Genomic DNA, 15564 nt, shown 5'->3' on the forward strand with positions numbered 1-15564 from the left:
AATTCTCTTCCCGTCCAAGACGGTATCTTCAATTGCTGTTCTTGGCAACATAGCAATGATTGTCGGATATAATCGCAGTGTCTCTTGTAGTATTGCGTTGAGGTAAGGTAGCTTTGCACATGTCTGAGTCCGTCAATCAGCCTTGGACCAAGTTCGTTCCGTATTATGTTATAGAAGAGCAATTAAAGATAGCGAATGAAACAGGTAGCTCACAACTGAGTCTGGAAAAACTGATTTGTCGGGGAAAGCTTGAAACAGCTCTGTATTCAAGCGCTGGACGATATTTCGGTTTCGCAGGGTGCCCCACAGGGCGAAAACGAATGTGTTCGCCGTGGTACCACTTCCTCCAAACCTATTTGCAACCTATTATGAATCTCCTGAACGCAAAAGGTTGATGATAAGAGACTTACATTCCACCCATGCATTCTTCGGCAAGCTCAGAATCGGTCAGAGGTCGTCCCAATGATGCATCAACCCCATCCAAGACGCGGCTGAGGAACGCCGTTTTGACCTCATCCTTTCGGCAGCTACGTACCACCTCAGTCGCGTACTAGAAAACATAGCATCGTTAGGGCGATATGGAAAGAGCGCGAGATTTTTGGTGTATGCCATGAAACTGACCACCTTCCAGGACTGGACATTGCGAAACTTCTGACCAACTGGCCCCGGGAATCTGGGTCCCCACTGCTTAAGAAACGGGAAAAGTTCTTTCTGTATGGCCACAGAATCAGTCATGAGCTTGACTCTCTAATTTCAAGTTGTTAAAACATACGTAATTAAACGTTGGTCTCCATGAACGTAGCCAAGGCATGATAGAGCTTTCTTTGCCTTCTTTCAAAGAACCGGGGTCGACTCCAAACATTAGGTGATCTTTATCATATCAGTCCATGTTCATGAATCCCCATGCTTTTGAAACGTTACATATTGTGTCAAATCCGAACATATGGGCCCAGGGGTAGATATCAATCGCCTTCTGGGATGAAGATAACTTGGCCCACTGGTCGAGCAGTGTTCTGATCTTTTCGCCAATTTGGGGTTCGAATTCGAATAGAGCTGCCTGAGAAAAGCCGCGAGATAGTAGCTTTCTGAGAGAGCCATGATGGATTGGATCTCTACAAAGTTATAATGTTGAGTAATACCACTCATAGTAGTAAATCCTGAGAGAATCAAGTCGAGTACTCACCGAAACGACAGCAGATGGTTCTCATGGAAGATCTTCTTTGCGCGCTGATAATTGTTAGTAGGCGTAATATTATTAGACAATGTAGGGCATTTACATAAAACCCCTGCGTTTTCACAAAGATTTTGGAATTATAGATCTCGCGGACACATTTTGGGTTCGAGAACGAGAGTAGATTTGGCGCAACTCGGACAACCGGGCCTAGGGAAAGTTTAGTGTTACTCGTTGGAAGTTCTTTTGGGAGGATTTTTCATACCGTATATCTCATGTGCTTTTTGGATCTCATGGGCTCGACGACCGCGCAGGTTAAGGGAGAACCCCCATAAGCTAGAGCATCTCGCTGGAAACGGACCTGGAAAATGTCGCAGCGGATGGAGTGTAATGTTATAAATAACTGTCAAAGGTGGTAAAAGAATAAGAACGGAAATGAGCAAGAAAGACAATGCCCATTTTGGCTTTGAATCGAGGTAGTCAGGGAAGAATGAAGGGCTCCCAAGAAGAGACATTTTGTGCGGGCAACACCTCAAGAATCGCTGTCGTTGAACTGTCCAGAACTTTAGTGAGATAATTCGAGTAGGGAAATTTTACAAATGCGAATCAGGCACTTTTAAATAGGCAAAGTCCGGCGCGAGCTCATTTCTAACGTTTTATGTACCTCTCCCCACATTTCCCCCGCATACCTAGGGTTTCGCGTAAATCCGGCCTTCTTGATTGAATGGCGATTCAAACTGTGTGCCATGATCGACACACTACATCGTCAACACATTCGGATGCACATTCGGATGCTAAGCATTTAAGTACAGTATCCGACTCCTCGGAATCCCGACGACGGAAGCAGCTTCATCTACAGAATCGTCGACTGGATCCAAAAGTTTTCAAGCTGGCTGTAATAGGAAATCTGGTTGAACAGTACTATAGAAATAATCTCTATACCTTACTCGGCTGAAATTGAATTTATTTCACTTATAATATATAGGATTGTTCGATATCCGAAGGCCCGCAGCATTGCCTTCTAGATTCATCTCATGACCAGGGCTATCGGAAGAACCATCCAAAGTATCCTAGGCAGTTCCCCAAGTGGCCCCACATAGGATATCTGGACCCAGTTTATCTCCCCGGTGACTATGATTGGCCTGTATCTGTCTAAAGGCTCTACAATCATCAACAAAATGACTAGTACTGGTTGGAGAAGACCCAAAAGACTCTTTCCAATGACTGTTGTTGAACTAGTACTACCTTGAAGGTGCCGATCTACCCGAGCCTTGGTTGTGGAACTATCTAGTACTAGTATACCTACCTAGGTAGGATACGCTCCCCCGCAGCCTGCCCAGTAAGCTGTTTCGATATACTATTAGTATACTGGCACACACTTGAACGCTCTGGAAGATTGAAAGTACAGGTTTGTCAGAAGATCACAAAATTCAACAAATACACAAGGCCACCTAAATAGAGCTAGTACTGCCTTTCATATACTAGTAGACTGAAGACACTGTATATACCTAAGGTAGATTAACCGCTTGATACTAGTGTGGGGACAGCAAACGGAAGGAAGGCACGATTCACTGAAAGCAACAACAACCAACAAAGAGCGCCAAAAGAAAGAAACAAAAGAAGACGTCGAGTGCTGGAATCGATCTTCTGACCTGGACAAACAACAAAAATGGCAAAAAGGTGGTTCAAGGCAGCTACCAGCGTTTCATTAATCAACCTAACCACTCTTCCCCCCAAACGGCTAGGGCCAAGACCCCTAGACCATTCGGAGCTACGATGCCAGGATGGTCTACTTTTCCAATTGTAACCGATGCTTTGTCCACTATTGCTTAATCACCAACCTTCTCATCCTCTCTCTACAACATCGAATGCCGCCAACTTGACCCTCCGCCGCCTCCCAGCCACCTCGGCCCGCCTCCGAGGCCACCTTAAGGCCGCGGCTCCACTGGGTCCCTAAACCTTGTTAATTCGTTCCAGTCTCCCCGCAATTGCCACACCTAGGCACTTCCACAATATCACGACATCAGGATGGCCCATATGGGAAGTGAACAGATATTGCAAGGGCCAGTTTTGGGCCACGCAGGCAACAGCTTCTCGCTAGCAAAACGCCGCAAAACAAAACTAGCTTGTAACGAGTGTCGCCAGGTGAAATCGCGTTGCGATGGAAACATGCCTGCATGTTCAAGGTGCGAAAAGAAGGGACTCACAAGTAGATGCCAATATGAGCCGTCAACATTGCGAACCCAAAGGTATGACTTGCTCCCCTCGGTCGCTTTTGCAGGGTCTGACCTTTTCACAGCTATATTTCATTTCTGGAGAAGAGGGTACGAGAGCTCGAACGCTCGGGCCGTCACCCTGGATCTCGATCAGTCGACTCACCTCCATTGCACGATCGATTACTATCCACGGAATGGGAATGTTCCGTTGGCGAAGTTTCAAATCAAAAAACCGATGCCTTGACGATGGTTCCTTCGCCTGAAGAGAGCAACGGATGCCATTGCTGCGGGTCCTCTGCTCCTGCATTTATGCAATCGATGGCACGAGCAGTGGGCATATCCGAGAATACCGAGTGTTTGGACTCGGCTTTCAAGTCAGATTCTGTTCAAGGAACCGGGTTGAAGGGAACACCAAAAGGCCAGACTGCCGATGTATTCGATCTTCCAAGTCGCGAAAGAGCCGATCACCTCATACATCAATATTGGGCCTTTGTACATCCTATATTCCCCATTCGGCATAAACCATCTTTCATGTCACTTTATGAGGATATTTGGACGCCGAGGATTGACGCACGGGAAGAAAGCTTTCCCGCAAATAATGCTGTCCTCAGAGCAATTGTGAACATCGTCTTCGCTCATGGATGCCAGCAAACCGCAGATGGAAGCTTGGCAGATATGTTTTATCAGAGATCCAGGGGGCTCTTTCAGACAGACTCACTGGATAGCCCCTCAATTGAAGATGTCCAACTTCTACTACTTACTGGGATATATCTCCAATCCACACGGTACGCCAACAGGTGCTGGAACGTTGTTGGGCTAGCTATCCGATGCGCGCAAACTCTCGGTCTCCACCTCGAGCACAGCGTTCAGAAGCAGAAATCTCAGATCGAACAAGAAATGCGACGGAGAATATGGCACTCTTGTGTCATAATCGATAGGTTTGTCTCTCCTTTGATATTTGTAATCTAGCAGGGGATTGACGTCTCACCGTAGATTACTATCTCTGACATTCAACCGCCCGGGAATGATTTATGGCAATTCCAACGTGCCACTACCCTTAGAGATTGATGATGAGTATCTATGGACAAATTTAGAGAAATCTCAACCCAGAGAATTCCCGTCTCTCATGGGTTTTTTCGTGCTCTCTGTCCGCCTTTTCAACATCATGAATCACACATTATCCCAGCTGTACCAACACGATTCCGAATCTTGCGCGACAAACGAAAGCCAAACCCATCAGTGGGCCCGTGAGCGACTTCATACTGTCCTCTCCCTGAGTTCCTCTTTGGATGATCTGTCTCTCACACTCCCGTGCCATCTCAAGCCTGGATTCCTGAAAGAACCCATGGAAAACGTCCTGTATGGACAGTTGAAATGGCAAGGTTACGTGTTTCACTCAAGGTAATAATAACTTCAAGGTTCATCCTACGTGTGAAACAAAGCAGACAAGTTCACCATCTATAGGCTTCTTTATATCCGGATTCTTCTCCTCCGACCACTTTTTCTTTACAGTGCTTCTCGAAGAACTCGGTCAGATCGAGAGTCAATCGCGCGCGAGGAAACACTCGAGGAGCACAGTATCACAAAGTGCGGTTCGTTATGCATTACTGCGACTCATGAGCTAATAGATCATATGCACACAAATCTGATACTCCTCCCTAATAAAGCAGGCTGGAGAGAGGTTCATTGTGAGTCTTATTTTGCATTTTCATACTTATACATCATTCTAACATTCAGGAAAAGATGCTTGCATTTGTGCCATTGTACTTCTTTGTGCGCGTTTGTACAAGAGTGACGATCTAGCCTTTGAGCCATCGACGATAGACGAATCTTGGCATCGATGCCTTGCTGTTATCCATCATTTCCGAGCACAGGCCGAGTCTGCCGATCGCGTCGCGAATGTCCTCAAAGCAATGGAGACTCGAGTCAATGAGATGAGCGACAAGGGAGCTTGTATGGGGTTTCTTCGTTCGCGGGATCTGGTCGATAAACATCAACTTGCAGTTGAGGATGCGGCTTTCTCTTCTCGAATGGATGGAAACGAGCCTTTGAATCTGGATGGTATATTCGACTTTTCGTCCTCGGAACGATTCAATGATGAGTTCCCTTTCGAACACAATTTTGAATTCGGAATATTGGATTATCATTGGAGTAATTTCCAGACCGATATGAACTTCAATGAGTGAGAGACCTCGACATCATGATTTCTATCCGATATTCCTGATATGAGTGTATAAAGAATTTTCCGAATTAGATGTTTGCCGGCCAAATTTGCGGGTTGCCCCCTGCAGCGTTAACCTGTAGAGAATCTATCAGATATCGGGCATCCATGAATTAATCAGTAATTGAAACAACTAGCCACGAAACCAATAAACTTTAAACAGTAGCCCAGCTTTCCTGGGCCGTTTATTGTGGAGAATGAAAAGTGTCAAACTTTCCAAGGTTGTTACGATAAGCTCGGACTTCGGGGTTAACCGCCGCCGGGGATATTTTTTGCTCGGACATACCATACTCAATCCAGGCAACCATGACCGACCGCGACATTTAAACCGACTTTGAAACCCTCCGAGAGGATCGTCAGTGAAACTTCGTATAGTTCATAAAGCCTACGACAGCGTCGCAAAATCGATTCCACCACAATGCTACGCTCACTCCTCTCGCTAGGTCGGTCTTCGGACTACTTCGTTCCTCGGGTGAACCCAGCGCTAGATGGGGCCGATTGTCTAAAGGACTGCGCGGACTGCACAACACATTTTCCTTCCAAGGTGAAGGTGGAAAATTTGCGGCCCCTCTACGGCCACATCAAAGAGTTCAACGCACACGTTCTCGTTGCGACGGGCCAATCCGATTGGAAGGAAAAGGTCGAGCATGAGAAGGGTAGTTTAATGGAGGCGTTCCATCAGTCCTCGGCGGAATCGGCTCTCGGGGTAAGATTGACCAATTACTTAGCCCGGCTTTGATCAGTTCAAATTCATTTATACTAATTCATTTCCAGCGAATTATGGTCTCCGCGTCGAATCTCCACATCCCGGACGAGAAAACCGGCGAGCAATCAAAAGAACGCACGTCGGTGCTTATTCTACCGTCTTTCACATTTGTGGACTCTGTTTCTCAAGCCGACGTTCCCAGCCTCGTCCATAAATATATCGATAATGCCAGAGAGGAGAAGAACGGTAGCAATGGTGTTGCCTCTCTAGATCACGGTATGACAACTCGACCGTGCGAGCTAGACTACGTGATCTTGCTCTGCTCGCACCGAAGACGGGACGCGCGCTGTGGAATAACGGCTCCATTAATCAAGCGCGAGTTGGAGAGGCATCTTCGGCCTTTGGGATTAGATCGCGATGCAGATGACTCTCGTCCTGGCGGTGCAGGAATCTTCTTCGTCTCGCATGTTGGCGGGCACAAGTTTTCTGCAAATGTACTTGTGTACCGGAAGAAAGATCAACAGATGATTTGGCTGGCGCGTGTACGACCGGAGCATTGTGAGGGAATTATCAAATATACTATTCTTCAAGGGAAGGTGGTTCACCCCGATACACAACTGAGAGGTGGCTTTGACCGTTTAAAAGGGGTTACGAGTTGGTGATGGATGTTGCAGTATCTGCAACAGTCTATCTTCATAGCAAGGCCATAATTTTGGGCAGCTTTTGTGAGCAAGATGTTTTTGTAACTTATAAAATACCTCTGGATAATCAATCTTGGAACATTCATTTTGAACATCTCCATCGCTGTCAAAGACAGCCCCAGCATATCGGATTCTACTCCATCACGAAGGGCTTCGCTCAAACCAGATCTTTTCTCCTTTCATAGCTGGTTCGAGAAGCATCCCGATTTTCGCGACCACTCCCGTAGATTCAATGTAAAACTCCACAGCGAACGGCTGTAACGAAACAAGATTCAGCACTTTAGAATGTCCTATGAAGAACTCGCCGCTTGCAGGTGTAAAGCTTAGCTGACACGGCAGCGTTCCATGAGACGCTTCAGCAGTCAATTGGCCATCCTTGCACTCAAGCGTGATCCAGGCATTTGCCAGATGCCTGTATGTCCCTGCGTACTTCTCCAATGGCAGCGAATGCGGAATCGGAGGATTGGGCAAACTAGGAAAAACCACTTGCTTGCTATTTTCCAATTTTTTTGGCTGAAATATCTCGTTCACCACTTCACGTTGCCTTGCCAGACAGACAGACATCTGCTCTGTATGATGCAGGCTTGCTGGGCCTAGGAGCCTATCCATCAAATAAACAGCTAGTTCAAAGCAAGCAAATCTTGCAGGGTCCGAGTTGCCCATAATAACGAGGCCAAACTTCCTCTCTGGGAGAAAGCCGACATAGGTACTGAACCCCGGCCATCCACCGGTATGCCAATAAAAGTTCTCACCGCGGTAGTTGTCGACGTACCATCCTAGGGCATAGCCGTGGTATGGGGAAGGCGGATTGACGTCGCCTGTTGCGAAATGAATAATTCTGGGTTTGATCAAAGAGTCCTGACCCTTTAGTGGTCCACTCTTTTCTATCAATGCACGCAACCAATGAGTGTAGTCGAGAACCGTGCTGACCATGGCCCCTGCTCCTTTATTGGGCATCCAGCTCAGTGCCTTTTGGAGATGATAGTAGTAGCCACCTTCTCCATCGGCCAGCCAAGTATATCCATGGACGAGCCTTCTCGCCGTCGAAGGGTTGTCCTTGACCTCTTGAGTGGAAAAGTATGTATCACTCATGCCTAGAGGATCCCATATGCGTTTTTTCATGAATGATCCTAATGGCTCACCTGTCAAGTGCTCCAGGGCATAGGACACTGATGCGTACATTTGGTTAGAATACTGGTAAGTGGTTCTGGGCGGGTCGGTCAAAGGTAGGTGTCTGAGAGACCGAACGAGGGTTTTTGAATCCATGTCATTCGGTGTGAACGTGAACATCCATCCGTGATCTGGGAGACCAGAACGATGCGAGAGGGCATCTTCTAGTGTCGTATGCTGCGTCGCATAATCATCCGCAAGGACAAAGTCTTCTGGAATTATGGCAGATATTGGAGTGTCCCAGTCAATTGGTTTATCCGTATCTTTGCTGTCTTGAATGGCCAATGAAGTGGCCAAAGCGGTAAACGCTTTAGTCGTGCTGCAGGTTGGAAATAGAGTGTCGGTAGCCATCCTTTTGTCTGGCAATTCGGAAATTCCGTAGGCCTGTGGAGGTCAGCGGTCTATAAATTCGCAGTAGTATCTTGGATCATGCACCACCTTTGAATACGTTTCATCTCCGTGAACCACAGCAATTGATAAGCCCGGGACCTTCCATTCATCGAGCAGCTTGGTGACAAGAGCGTCAAACTCGGGATCAAAGGGTGATTCGGGCATCTCGGCGATAATTTGCGATTCAAAATGGAATCCAACGAAAGATCAGTGCGATGAAATCAGCAGCAGATTTCCAGTTTGATATCCCAAGAGAGATATAGAGATATAGAAAAGTTCTTTTGAGTGTCACTAGGGACTCCGGGGTGGTCTTATATTAAGGTGCCGCAGCCCTGGGATGCATTTAGGTGGAGATGCATCATTGGTGGAAGATGCAAGCCACCACGGCCACTGATAAATGGACCCCCTATGGCCATGTGAGCACCCCATCCTGCCTATCCTGGAAGGGTGCTCTATGTGTATTACCTAGGTACCACGGGAGGTCAGTCCAAAGTAAAAGATTGTAGTCGTTTATATACAACTTTTGGCGACAAGGTGTGGTGTAGTGGATAGTTAGTTAGGGCTACTGGTAGCAGTACCTACCTAGCCTAGGTATATTATGAGTTAGTTACTGAGATAGTTAGCACCGGTACATACTCAGTTAGGTACCCGGCGATGAGAATGTAGAATTGTGGTTTCCTACTGTAGCTTGTGGTAATACACATACAGCACCTTTTCTAAATAGGCAGGATGGAGTGTTCAAATAGCCAAAGGGGGTGTCCACTTAGTAGTGCCCGCCACCATAAAGGATCCGAGCGACCGAAATCGGTAGCCTTGTCAGGCATATACGTTTCTAGTGGTTGATCAGGCACGAGTGGAAACACATGAGTGAGTCTGTGCTAAACTTGAGCTGATGGGCGGAGAAGTGGAAGTGTACAAGCGGCGCCGACGCGACTCCGCGTTGAGTGGTTTCGCGTTCCGCGTTGCTCCCTTCCCCGTTTGCCTCTCCAACACCCATTCCAATTCAATGCATAATGGCAGACCACCACGCTCTCTGCTCTCGTGAAGAAGCTGCCGAGAAAGCTATCGCAGTTCGACAGGAATTAAAGGTCTGGGAAAAAGAATTTGCCACTGCCAACGGTGGGCGCAAAGCTGGTCGCGACGATATCAAGCAGAACCCGCATATTGGTAAGTATACCTTGAATCATTGCTGGTTCCTTTTGCAATAAGCTGATTTTGTTCTTTTCCATCTTCTTCAAGCCCAGAAATACAAGGAATATGGCCAATTGAAGAACCTCGAAGCCAAACTCAACCGGCACGCAAACAGGCAAGCAGAAGCAAAACTGCCCGAATCGCAGTCCAGGAAGCGAAGACATGCGTCGCCGTCAGGTCCGGCAGATGGGGCCTTCAATTCGACGACACCCCGCAAAGCATCAAGGGGTCTCTTTGCGACCCCTCGCCATTCCCGTAGCGAGAAGACGAACCATCCCTCCAACCTAGACCCCTACGACTCCCCATCTACCTTCCGCAGGCTCTTTAGCCCGAGTACACATGTACATGCTCAGAATATGCCAGCACCGTCACCTCTCAAGGCTGCGATTGGACCTACACCTCAGCGGGATGGCAAATCTCTTGGGCTCTTTGACCTTCTTTCCGAGTCGGGTGGAAGCAATGCGACTCCCTCTGTGAATAGACAGAAGGACACTCTCACCGCCGGGTTTCAAACACCATCTAAACCAAAAACAATCGCTTCTATCCAAGAGGTCCCCGAAGAGGAAGAGGAGGAATCGTCCCGAATCACAAGAACCCCGGCATCGACCACTAAGCAGTTCTATCTTGCCAATCTATTCGCGACACCCACGACATTGCGCTACGCGGCCATGGTGGAGGCAGACGACGAGAAGGAAGCGCAAGCAAGTGCGAATCAGAAGTCTAACACGCACTCCCCAGAGACCAACCACTCAGCAACCCCGTCATTTTTGCGCCGTTCGAATTCAGGACGATACCCTGCTCCGTCAAATAAGGATGGGTCTGGATTAAGTCCCATCAAATCCAGACAGCCAGGCCGATTCCATGGAAAGGGTCTATCAACAATTGTCCAAGGCCTACGAGACATGGAGGAGGAACGCCTGGACGCAGAAGAGGAACAAATGGATGATGAGTGGGAGCTGATGCGCGAAATGGAGGGCGACGCAGACGGCTTTAGTTACCCAGTCCCAGAGGCCCATCCTCCACAAGAAGCGCAGCGACCTTATAAGAAGAAGGGCCAGAAACGAACTACTCGGCGAGTGATCATGCGACCAGTCATTCGGCAAGCGAAACCACGGCAAGCAAGCAATGCCGCTCCTCAACCGGAAGAAGAAAGTGACGACGAGCTGGCTGCCGACGTTGTCCCAGAGACACAAGTACAGGCTCATTCAGATGAAATTCCCCAAGACGTCTTGGACGCCAATGAGGATGATCTCGCATCATTGCATACCATGTCCGAGCCCGAGTCCGGAGACGAGGAACCCGACCTAGATTCCGATGGAGACCCTGAATACGGCGAAGAGATGAAGTCTGTGTCAAAACCCAAGAGCTTTTCAGATCGCTTGAAAGAAGCGGTTTCCAAGGTCAAGCCAGCACCTAAGGAACCGGCGCCGGCGCCTGTGAAACCCGCTCCAGCAGCGGAAGAGAAGAAACCCAAGGAACGAAAGGTCAACCCTCAAACCCATGCCAACTACCGGTCATTGAAAATCCATAACAGGGGATCTCGGGGTGGTGGCCGCTTCCGCCGCAGATAGAAGGTGATACGACCAAGGGTGTCTGTATTCCTGCTTTCATGATATAACGACTACTTCATACCCAAAACCAATAGCATCGTTGATTTTCCTTCCAAACTTCAATTTTACATTGTCGGGACTGGAAGTACTAGTAATATTACTTTCAGAGGACTAGTAATTGTTTCCAAGTTCATAACCTACTTAGGTAAAGCATATAATAACTATTGCAACAAATGCATTTGTTGAACCCTTGGATAAGATACTACCAGACAGGGGAACAGAGATTCTCTTGATTGATAAGGCACTTCTACGGGAACACCACCTTTGGGCTATCTGAACAACTTGAACCTACCACTAGTATCCTGCCTATTTATAAAAGGTGCTGCATGCCCTGTATTACCACCAGTTAGGTATATGAGTACGTACCAGTACCATCTCAGTACCAGAATCCGTAGGCATCCGATGGTCCTACTAGCGGAAGTCTACTGTCTAGTAGACAAGTGCGAAAGAACTTGAAGATGATATGATATTCTCCCCGAAAGGAGATATGCCTGGCCTCACGTGGACGCCGGGCAACTCAGGCTAGATGCTATGCTAATGAAGGAAGGATGGAAGGAATGACGTGACAGCTGCGGTATCTGATAAGAACTTGAAATATTGGATAGAGGCTTTAGTAGTCCATGGGATAGCTTCCAACTTGATTTCCACCAGAATTCCCGCCCTCAGCCGCACCAGAAGAGTCGTCCAACGATTTGTAGTATGGGTTTGAAGGGCCCGTGCCACTACCACCACCCCGGCCACGACCACGACCACCACGGCCATTATTCCCTCGGCCTCTTGGGTTACCACGGCCTCGGCCACGCTGAGATCCCCGACGAGGGCCATCGTCATAATTGTATTGTTTGGAATTATAGCCATGTGAAGGTGCGGGTCCGTCATAGCTGGCGTGATGACTTGACTGCGCATGGGAGAAGCCATCTTCATATTGCTGACGTGGGCGTTTCTTGTTGTTTTTGCCTGATGGGTTGATTCTATCTCCATCTTGATTGGTCTCATCAACAGAAAGGACCTCCTTCTCTCCGATCTCTGTCTGGAAAGTCACCGCCATCTCTGCTGGCACGGGGTGCCAATTTTGAATCAAGCTCGCATCCACCGGGCGGGCAGGCTTGCGGCAGGCCAAAACGACGAGAGGCACGGCGTTCTCGGAATGAATTGTGGTATTTCCCGGAATAGGCTGTACTCGGGCGGCCCATACTTTGTTCTCGAAGTTTGCGGTGCCGGTAACCTGCCATTTTACTTTCCTGCCGGCGCCGCCGATTCTGTCTAATATCTGCTTGGAAGCGGGACGGGGGGCAATCATGATGTTGTTAGCCGTGTACTTTATGTCCTTTGAGTCGGCCAATCCCTGAGGTAGGATTGGGCTCAGGACTTCCTGGATCAAACGCATTTGATCTTCTTTAGAGATCAAGTATCCTGTGTAGAGCACCGTTTTCCTGATACGGAACCCACCATAAGATGACCTCATCTTTCTAGGGCCTGAATTGGCCAACGCTAGATGATGAGAATTGATCATGCGTTGCACCTCGGCAATCTCTGCCGTTGGGTCCAGATACGTGACGCCCTCGGATACCTGGATGACTTCAGCATTGATGGGTTTTCTGGGAAAAGGAGTTTGTCCGGTTTGCAAGCTCATATTCATGCCCTCGAAGTAATCGCGGAACATTTTCACACTAAGAGGTCAACATTAATTAAATTCAGATAAAAAACTCTCGAGACCAGCCATAACATACTGTTTGACGCGGTCTTCATACACTCGAATGTCCTCGGCCTGTTCGTAAGTGAAAATAAGATCTTCGAGGAATTTCTGTTTGAAGTGTGCAGTCGAAGGGAACTTTTGTCCGTTAGGACCAACTTCTGGCTTGAGGCCGATCATATCGAATTCCAGGTTTTGGCTCGCAACCATGCGTTTGACGATATCAGCAAAGCGATCCTCGCCTCTGCCAGTCAATAGGACCGTGAGTGCATCCTTTTGCTGCATGCTGAGTTGGACAAGACGAAGCTGGTGATTGTTAGTGACTGCACGTCGGAGCATAAAAGAATCACGATCATCGCACGATATTCTCATTCCACCATCCTTTCCATCCCTTTGGCTCCTCGACGTCTATTCCTTGTCCGGTAGCCGACAGAAGATTGGGGTCATGCCACCAACCGCCGTTCGCAAAGCTTTCTTCGTGCTGCAGTAGGCCGATTGTTTGCCCATTCCAGAGCTGCGGGTTCGGTAAAGGGCTTAGAAATACTATTGGAGAGATGGTTGATAAGTATTTGGATTTATTCGGTAGCAGATTGACGAGGCTCACGGGTATTGTCGAAATCATAAACATGAATAGAACGGATTTGAGATACGGCTGTGGATAGTGATTATGATTAGCTTCATAGCTTCCAAGGTCATCGAAATACAACAGAAGTACCCACCTGGCAGTGTCTTTGTAGCGACCGACCATCGCTTCAGCGAGGTGGTTGTGTAGGCTGTTTGGCGCTGTGCAGTTGACATCGCGGCGGGACCGATGCGCGCAAGAGCAAGTTCGGAGACAACAGCTTTGGCTGACCGCATCTGCGTAGGTGAATGGGTCGATGATTGTGTAGGTAATCGGGCAGATGACCGGATATGTGACAGGGTAGGGGTTCGGCTGTATTTCATTAGCTCATTTATAAGGCGAAAACAGAAGTCGAGGAGGTATACTCCAGCAAAGCTTCGCGACAAAGAACATTTCCGTCAAAGAAAGGAAGCTGCGGGCTCTTATCACCACGTGAAATGGTTTGTGCACGTGATATCGGGGCGATAAGACGATCGCGTCTTGAGAGCCGCCGCTCACGTTGCTTCTTCACTACTGCTGAGATTCCCATGGCTGGACGTGGACGATGGCAGACGAGGCAGATGTGCGACATGAGGTTTTGCAGAAAACTTTGAAGGAAGTAGCGGATGAGGGGGCGAATGGGGAAGCAAACGACCCGGACCCCTGTGTCATCTGCCTGGATTCAATCACGGAGCCTAGTGTCGCCATACCATGCAATCACTCGAACTTCGACTACTTATGCCTGCTTAGCTGGCTGGAACAGCAGCCTTCCTGTCCTTTGTGTAAATACCTCCCAGGTTTACCTTGAGCTAGTAGCACCGAGCTGATTCCACAATAACAGGTAAAACCGGCCTCACTGCGGTCAAATATGACTTGAATGCTCCCCGCGGGCCGAAAATCTACAATGTACCCACCCGCGAACAGCCCAAAGCTAAACCCGATACTACTCCATCTTGGAGTTTCACACAACGCCGAGCCTTGGCGGGTGGTTTGGATATAGGAGATGCGCGATCACGCCGGCGAGGAACGCGTTCCCATCTATACCAGCGACCACCTATATCTGCCGATCCTCTCTCGGCCCGGCGCAACGTCTATCGTAATAATTTATACTCGCTACGAGTGGGATCGAATCGTCTCTCTCAATATAGTGAGGTGACACCACAAAATTTCAATCGTGACGAAGCCTTGCTCTCACGGGCGCGGAAATGGATCCGCCGGGAACTACAAGTCTTCAGCTTTTTGACCCCCGGACCTGAAGACGAACAACAAGACCAAGGTCGCGTGCCGCGCGCTGGAGACCAGAGGCTAAAGGATCGCAGGGCAAATAACGCCGAATTCCTGCTCGAGTATGTCATCGCTATCTTGCGAACTATCGATATCAAGGGCAGCTCCGGACAAGCAGAAGAGCTGCTGCGCGACTTCATTGGCCGGGATAATGCCCGACTTTTCCTCCATGAAATGCTGGCATGGTTGCGAAGCCCTTATACTTCACTTGAAGATTGGGATCGCCATGTCCAGTATGCAACATCAACACAGACTTCTCGGGATAGAGAGTCCCGAGATAGAGAGTCCCAGGAAATAGAATCCAATTACCGGGGACGTCGGCGGCCTCGCGACCCACCTCTGGCCCGTGAACGCAGTGCGTCTCCGGTACGTGGTCGAGATCGAAGCTTGTTCGATCGCATCTCCAGACCCGACGGGTCCGAAATATCTACGTCTACCCAGAACGAGGTGCAATTTAGGCGTCGAGGGCGTCATCCCAGACCGAGCAACTGAAATTTTCTCGATTAATAAATCCCTGACTAAATGCGGGTGATTATCCAACGATGATATGTTAGAACTAACGAATTATGATAAATGGTTGCCAAAATTCATAATCAACCATTCCTCCTAT

General features: G+C 48.4%; 7 protein-coding genes across 7 annotated transcripts; 4 read left to right on the forward strand and 3 right to left on the reverse strand.

Annotated features, from left to right (window-relative positions):
- Positions 1-168: 168 nt before the first annotated feature.
- Positions 169-1686, reverse strand: N7533_001001 (uncharacterized protein; the record flags this gene model as incomplete). The annotated part of the gene is made up of 8 exons (XM_057097651.1): positions 169-352; positions 411-550; positions 622-711; positions 773-870; positions 922-1112; positions 1184-1227; positions 1278-1381; positions 1437-1686. 8 exons carry the CDS (start codon positions 1684-1686, stop codon positions 169-171), a joined length of 1101 nt encoding a protein of 366 aa, XP_056966144.1.
- Positions 1687-3199: 1513 nt separating this feature from the next.
- N7533_001002 (uncharacterized protein) lies at positions 3200-5573 on the forward strand (the record flags this gene model as incomplete). The annotated part of the gene is made up of 6 exons (XM_057097652.1): positions 3200-3420; positions 3471-4325; positions 4381-4788; positions 4852-4979; positions 5058-5075; positions 5131-5573. The coding sequence occupies 6 exons, from the start codon at positions 3200-3202 to the stop codon at positions 5571-5573; spliced, it is 2073 nt and encodes a 690-aa protein (XP_056966145.1).
- A 453-nt stretch (positions 5574-6026) lies between these two features.
- On the forward strand, positions 6027-6976 carry N7533_001003 (sucrase/ferredoxin-like domain-containing protein; the record flags this gene model as incomplete). The annotated part of the gene is made up of 2 exons (XM_057097653.1): positions 6027-6314; positions 6383-6976. The coding sequence occupies 2 exons, from the start codon at positions 6027-6029 to the stop codon at positions 6974-6976; spliced, it is 882 nt and encodes a 293-aa protein (XP_056966146.1).
- Positions 6977-7156: 180 nt separating this feature from the next.
- On the reverse strand, positions 7157-8740 carry N7533_001004 (Peptidase S12 Pab87-related C-terminal; the record flags this gene model as incomplete). Its single annotated transcript, XM_057097654.1, has 2 exons — positions 7157-8569; positions 8621-8740. 2 exons carry the CDS (start codon positions 8738-8740, stop codon positions 7157-7159), a joined length of 1533 nt encoding a protein of 510 aa, XP_056966147.1.
- Positions 8741-9588: 848 nt separating this feature from the next.
- Positions 9589-11337, forward strand: sld2 (the record flags this gene model as incomplete). The annotated part of the gene is made up of 2 exons (XM_057097655.1): positions 9589-9742; positions 9815-11337. The coding sequence occupies 2 exons, from the start codon at positions 9589-9591 to the stop codon at positions 11335-11337; spliced, it is 1677 nt and encodes a 558-aa protein (XP_056966148.1).
- Positions 11338-11986: 649 nt separating this feature from the next.
- Positions 11987-13927, reverse strand: N7533_001006 (rRNA 2'-O-methyltransferase fibrillarin-like protein; the record flags this gene model as incomplete). The annotated part of the gene is made up of 5 exons (XM_057097656.1): positions 11987-13046; positions 13107-13375; positions 13431-13612; positions 13674-13721; positions 13789-13927. The coding sequence occupies 5 exons, from the start codon at positions 13925-13927 to the stop codon at positions 11987-11989; spliced, it is 1698 nt and encodes a 565-aa protein (XP_056966149.1).
- Positions 13928-14235: 308 nt separating this feature from the next.
- N7533_001007 (RING finger domain protein) lies at positions 14236-15446 on the forward strand (the record flags this gene model as incomplete). Its single annotated transcript, XM_057097657.1, has 2 exons — positions 14236-14452; positions 14512-15446. 2 exons carry the CDS (start codon positions 14236-14238, stop codon positions 15444-15446), a joined length of 1152 nt encoding a protein of 383 aa, XP_056966150.1.
- Between the last annotated feature and the right edge of the window lie 118 nt (positions 15447-15564).

This window comes from Penicillium manginii (genome assembly GCF_028828005.1).
Source record: "Penicillium manginii strain IBT 31320 chromosome Unknown utg000001l:1.0-3466041.0:1.0-3467806.0, whole genome shotgun sequence".
Classification (NCBI taxonomy): Eukaryota; Fungi; Ascomycota; class Eurotiomycetes; order Eurotiales; family Aspergillaceae; genus Penicillium; species Penicillium manginii.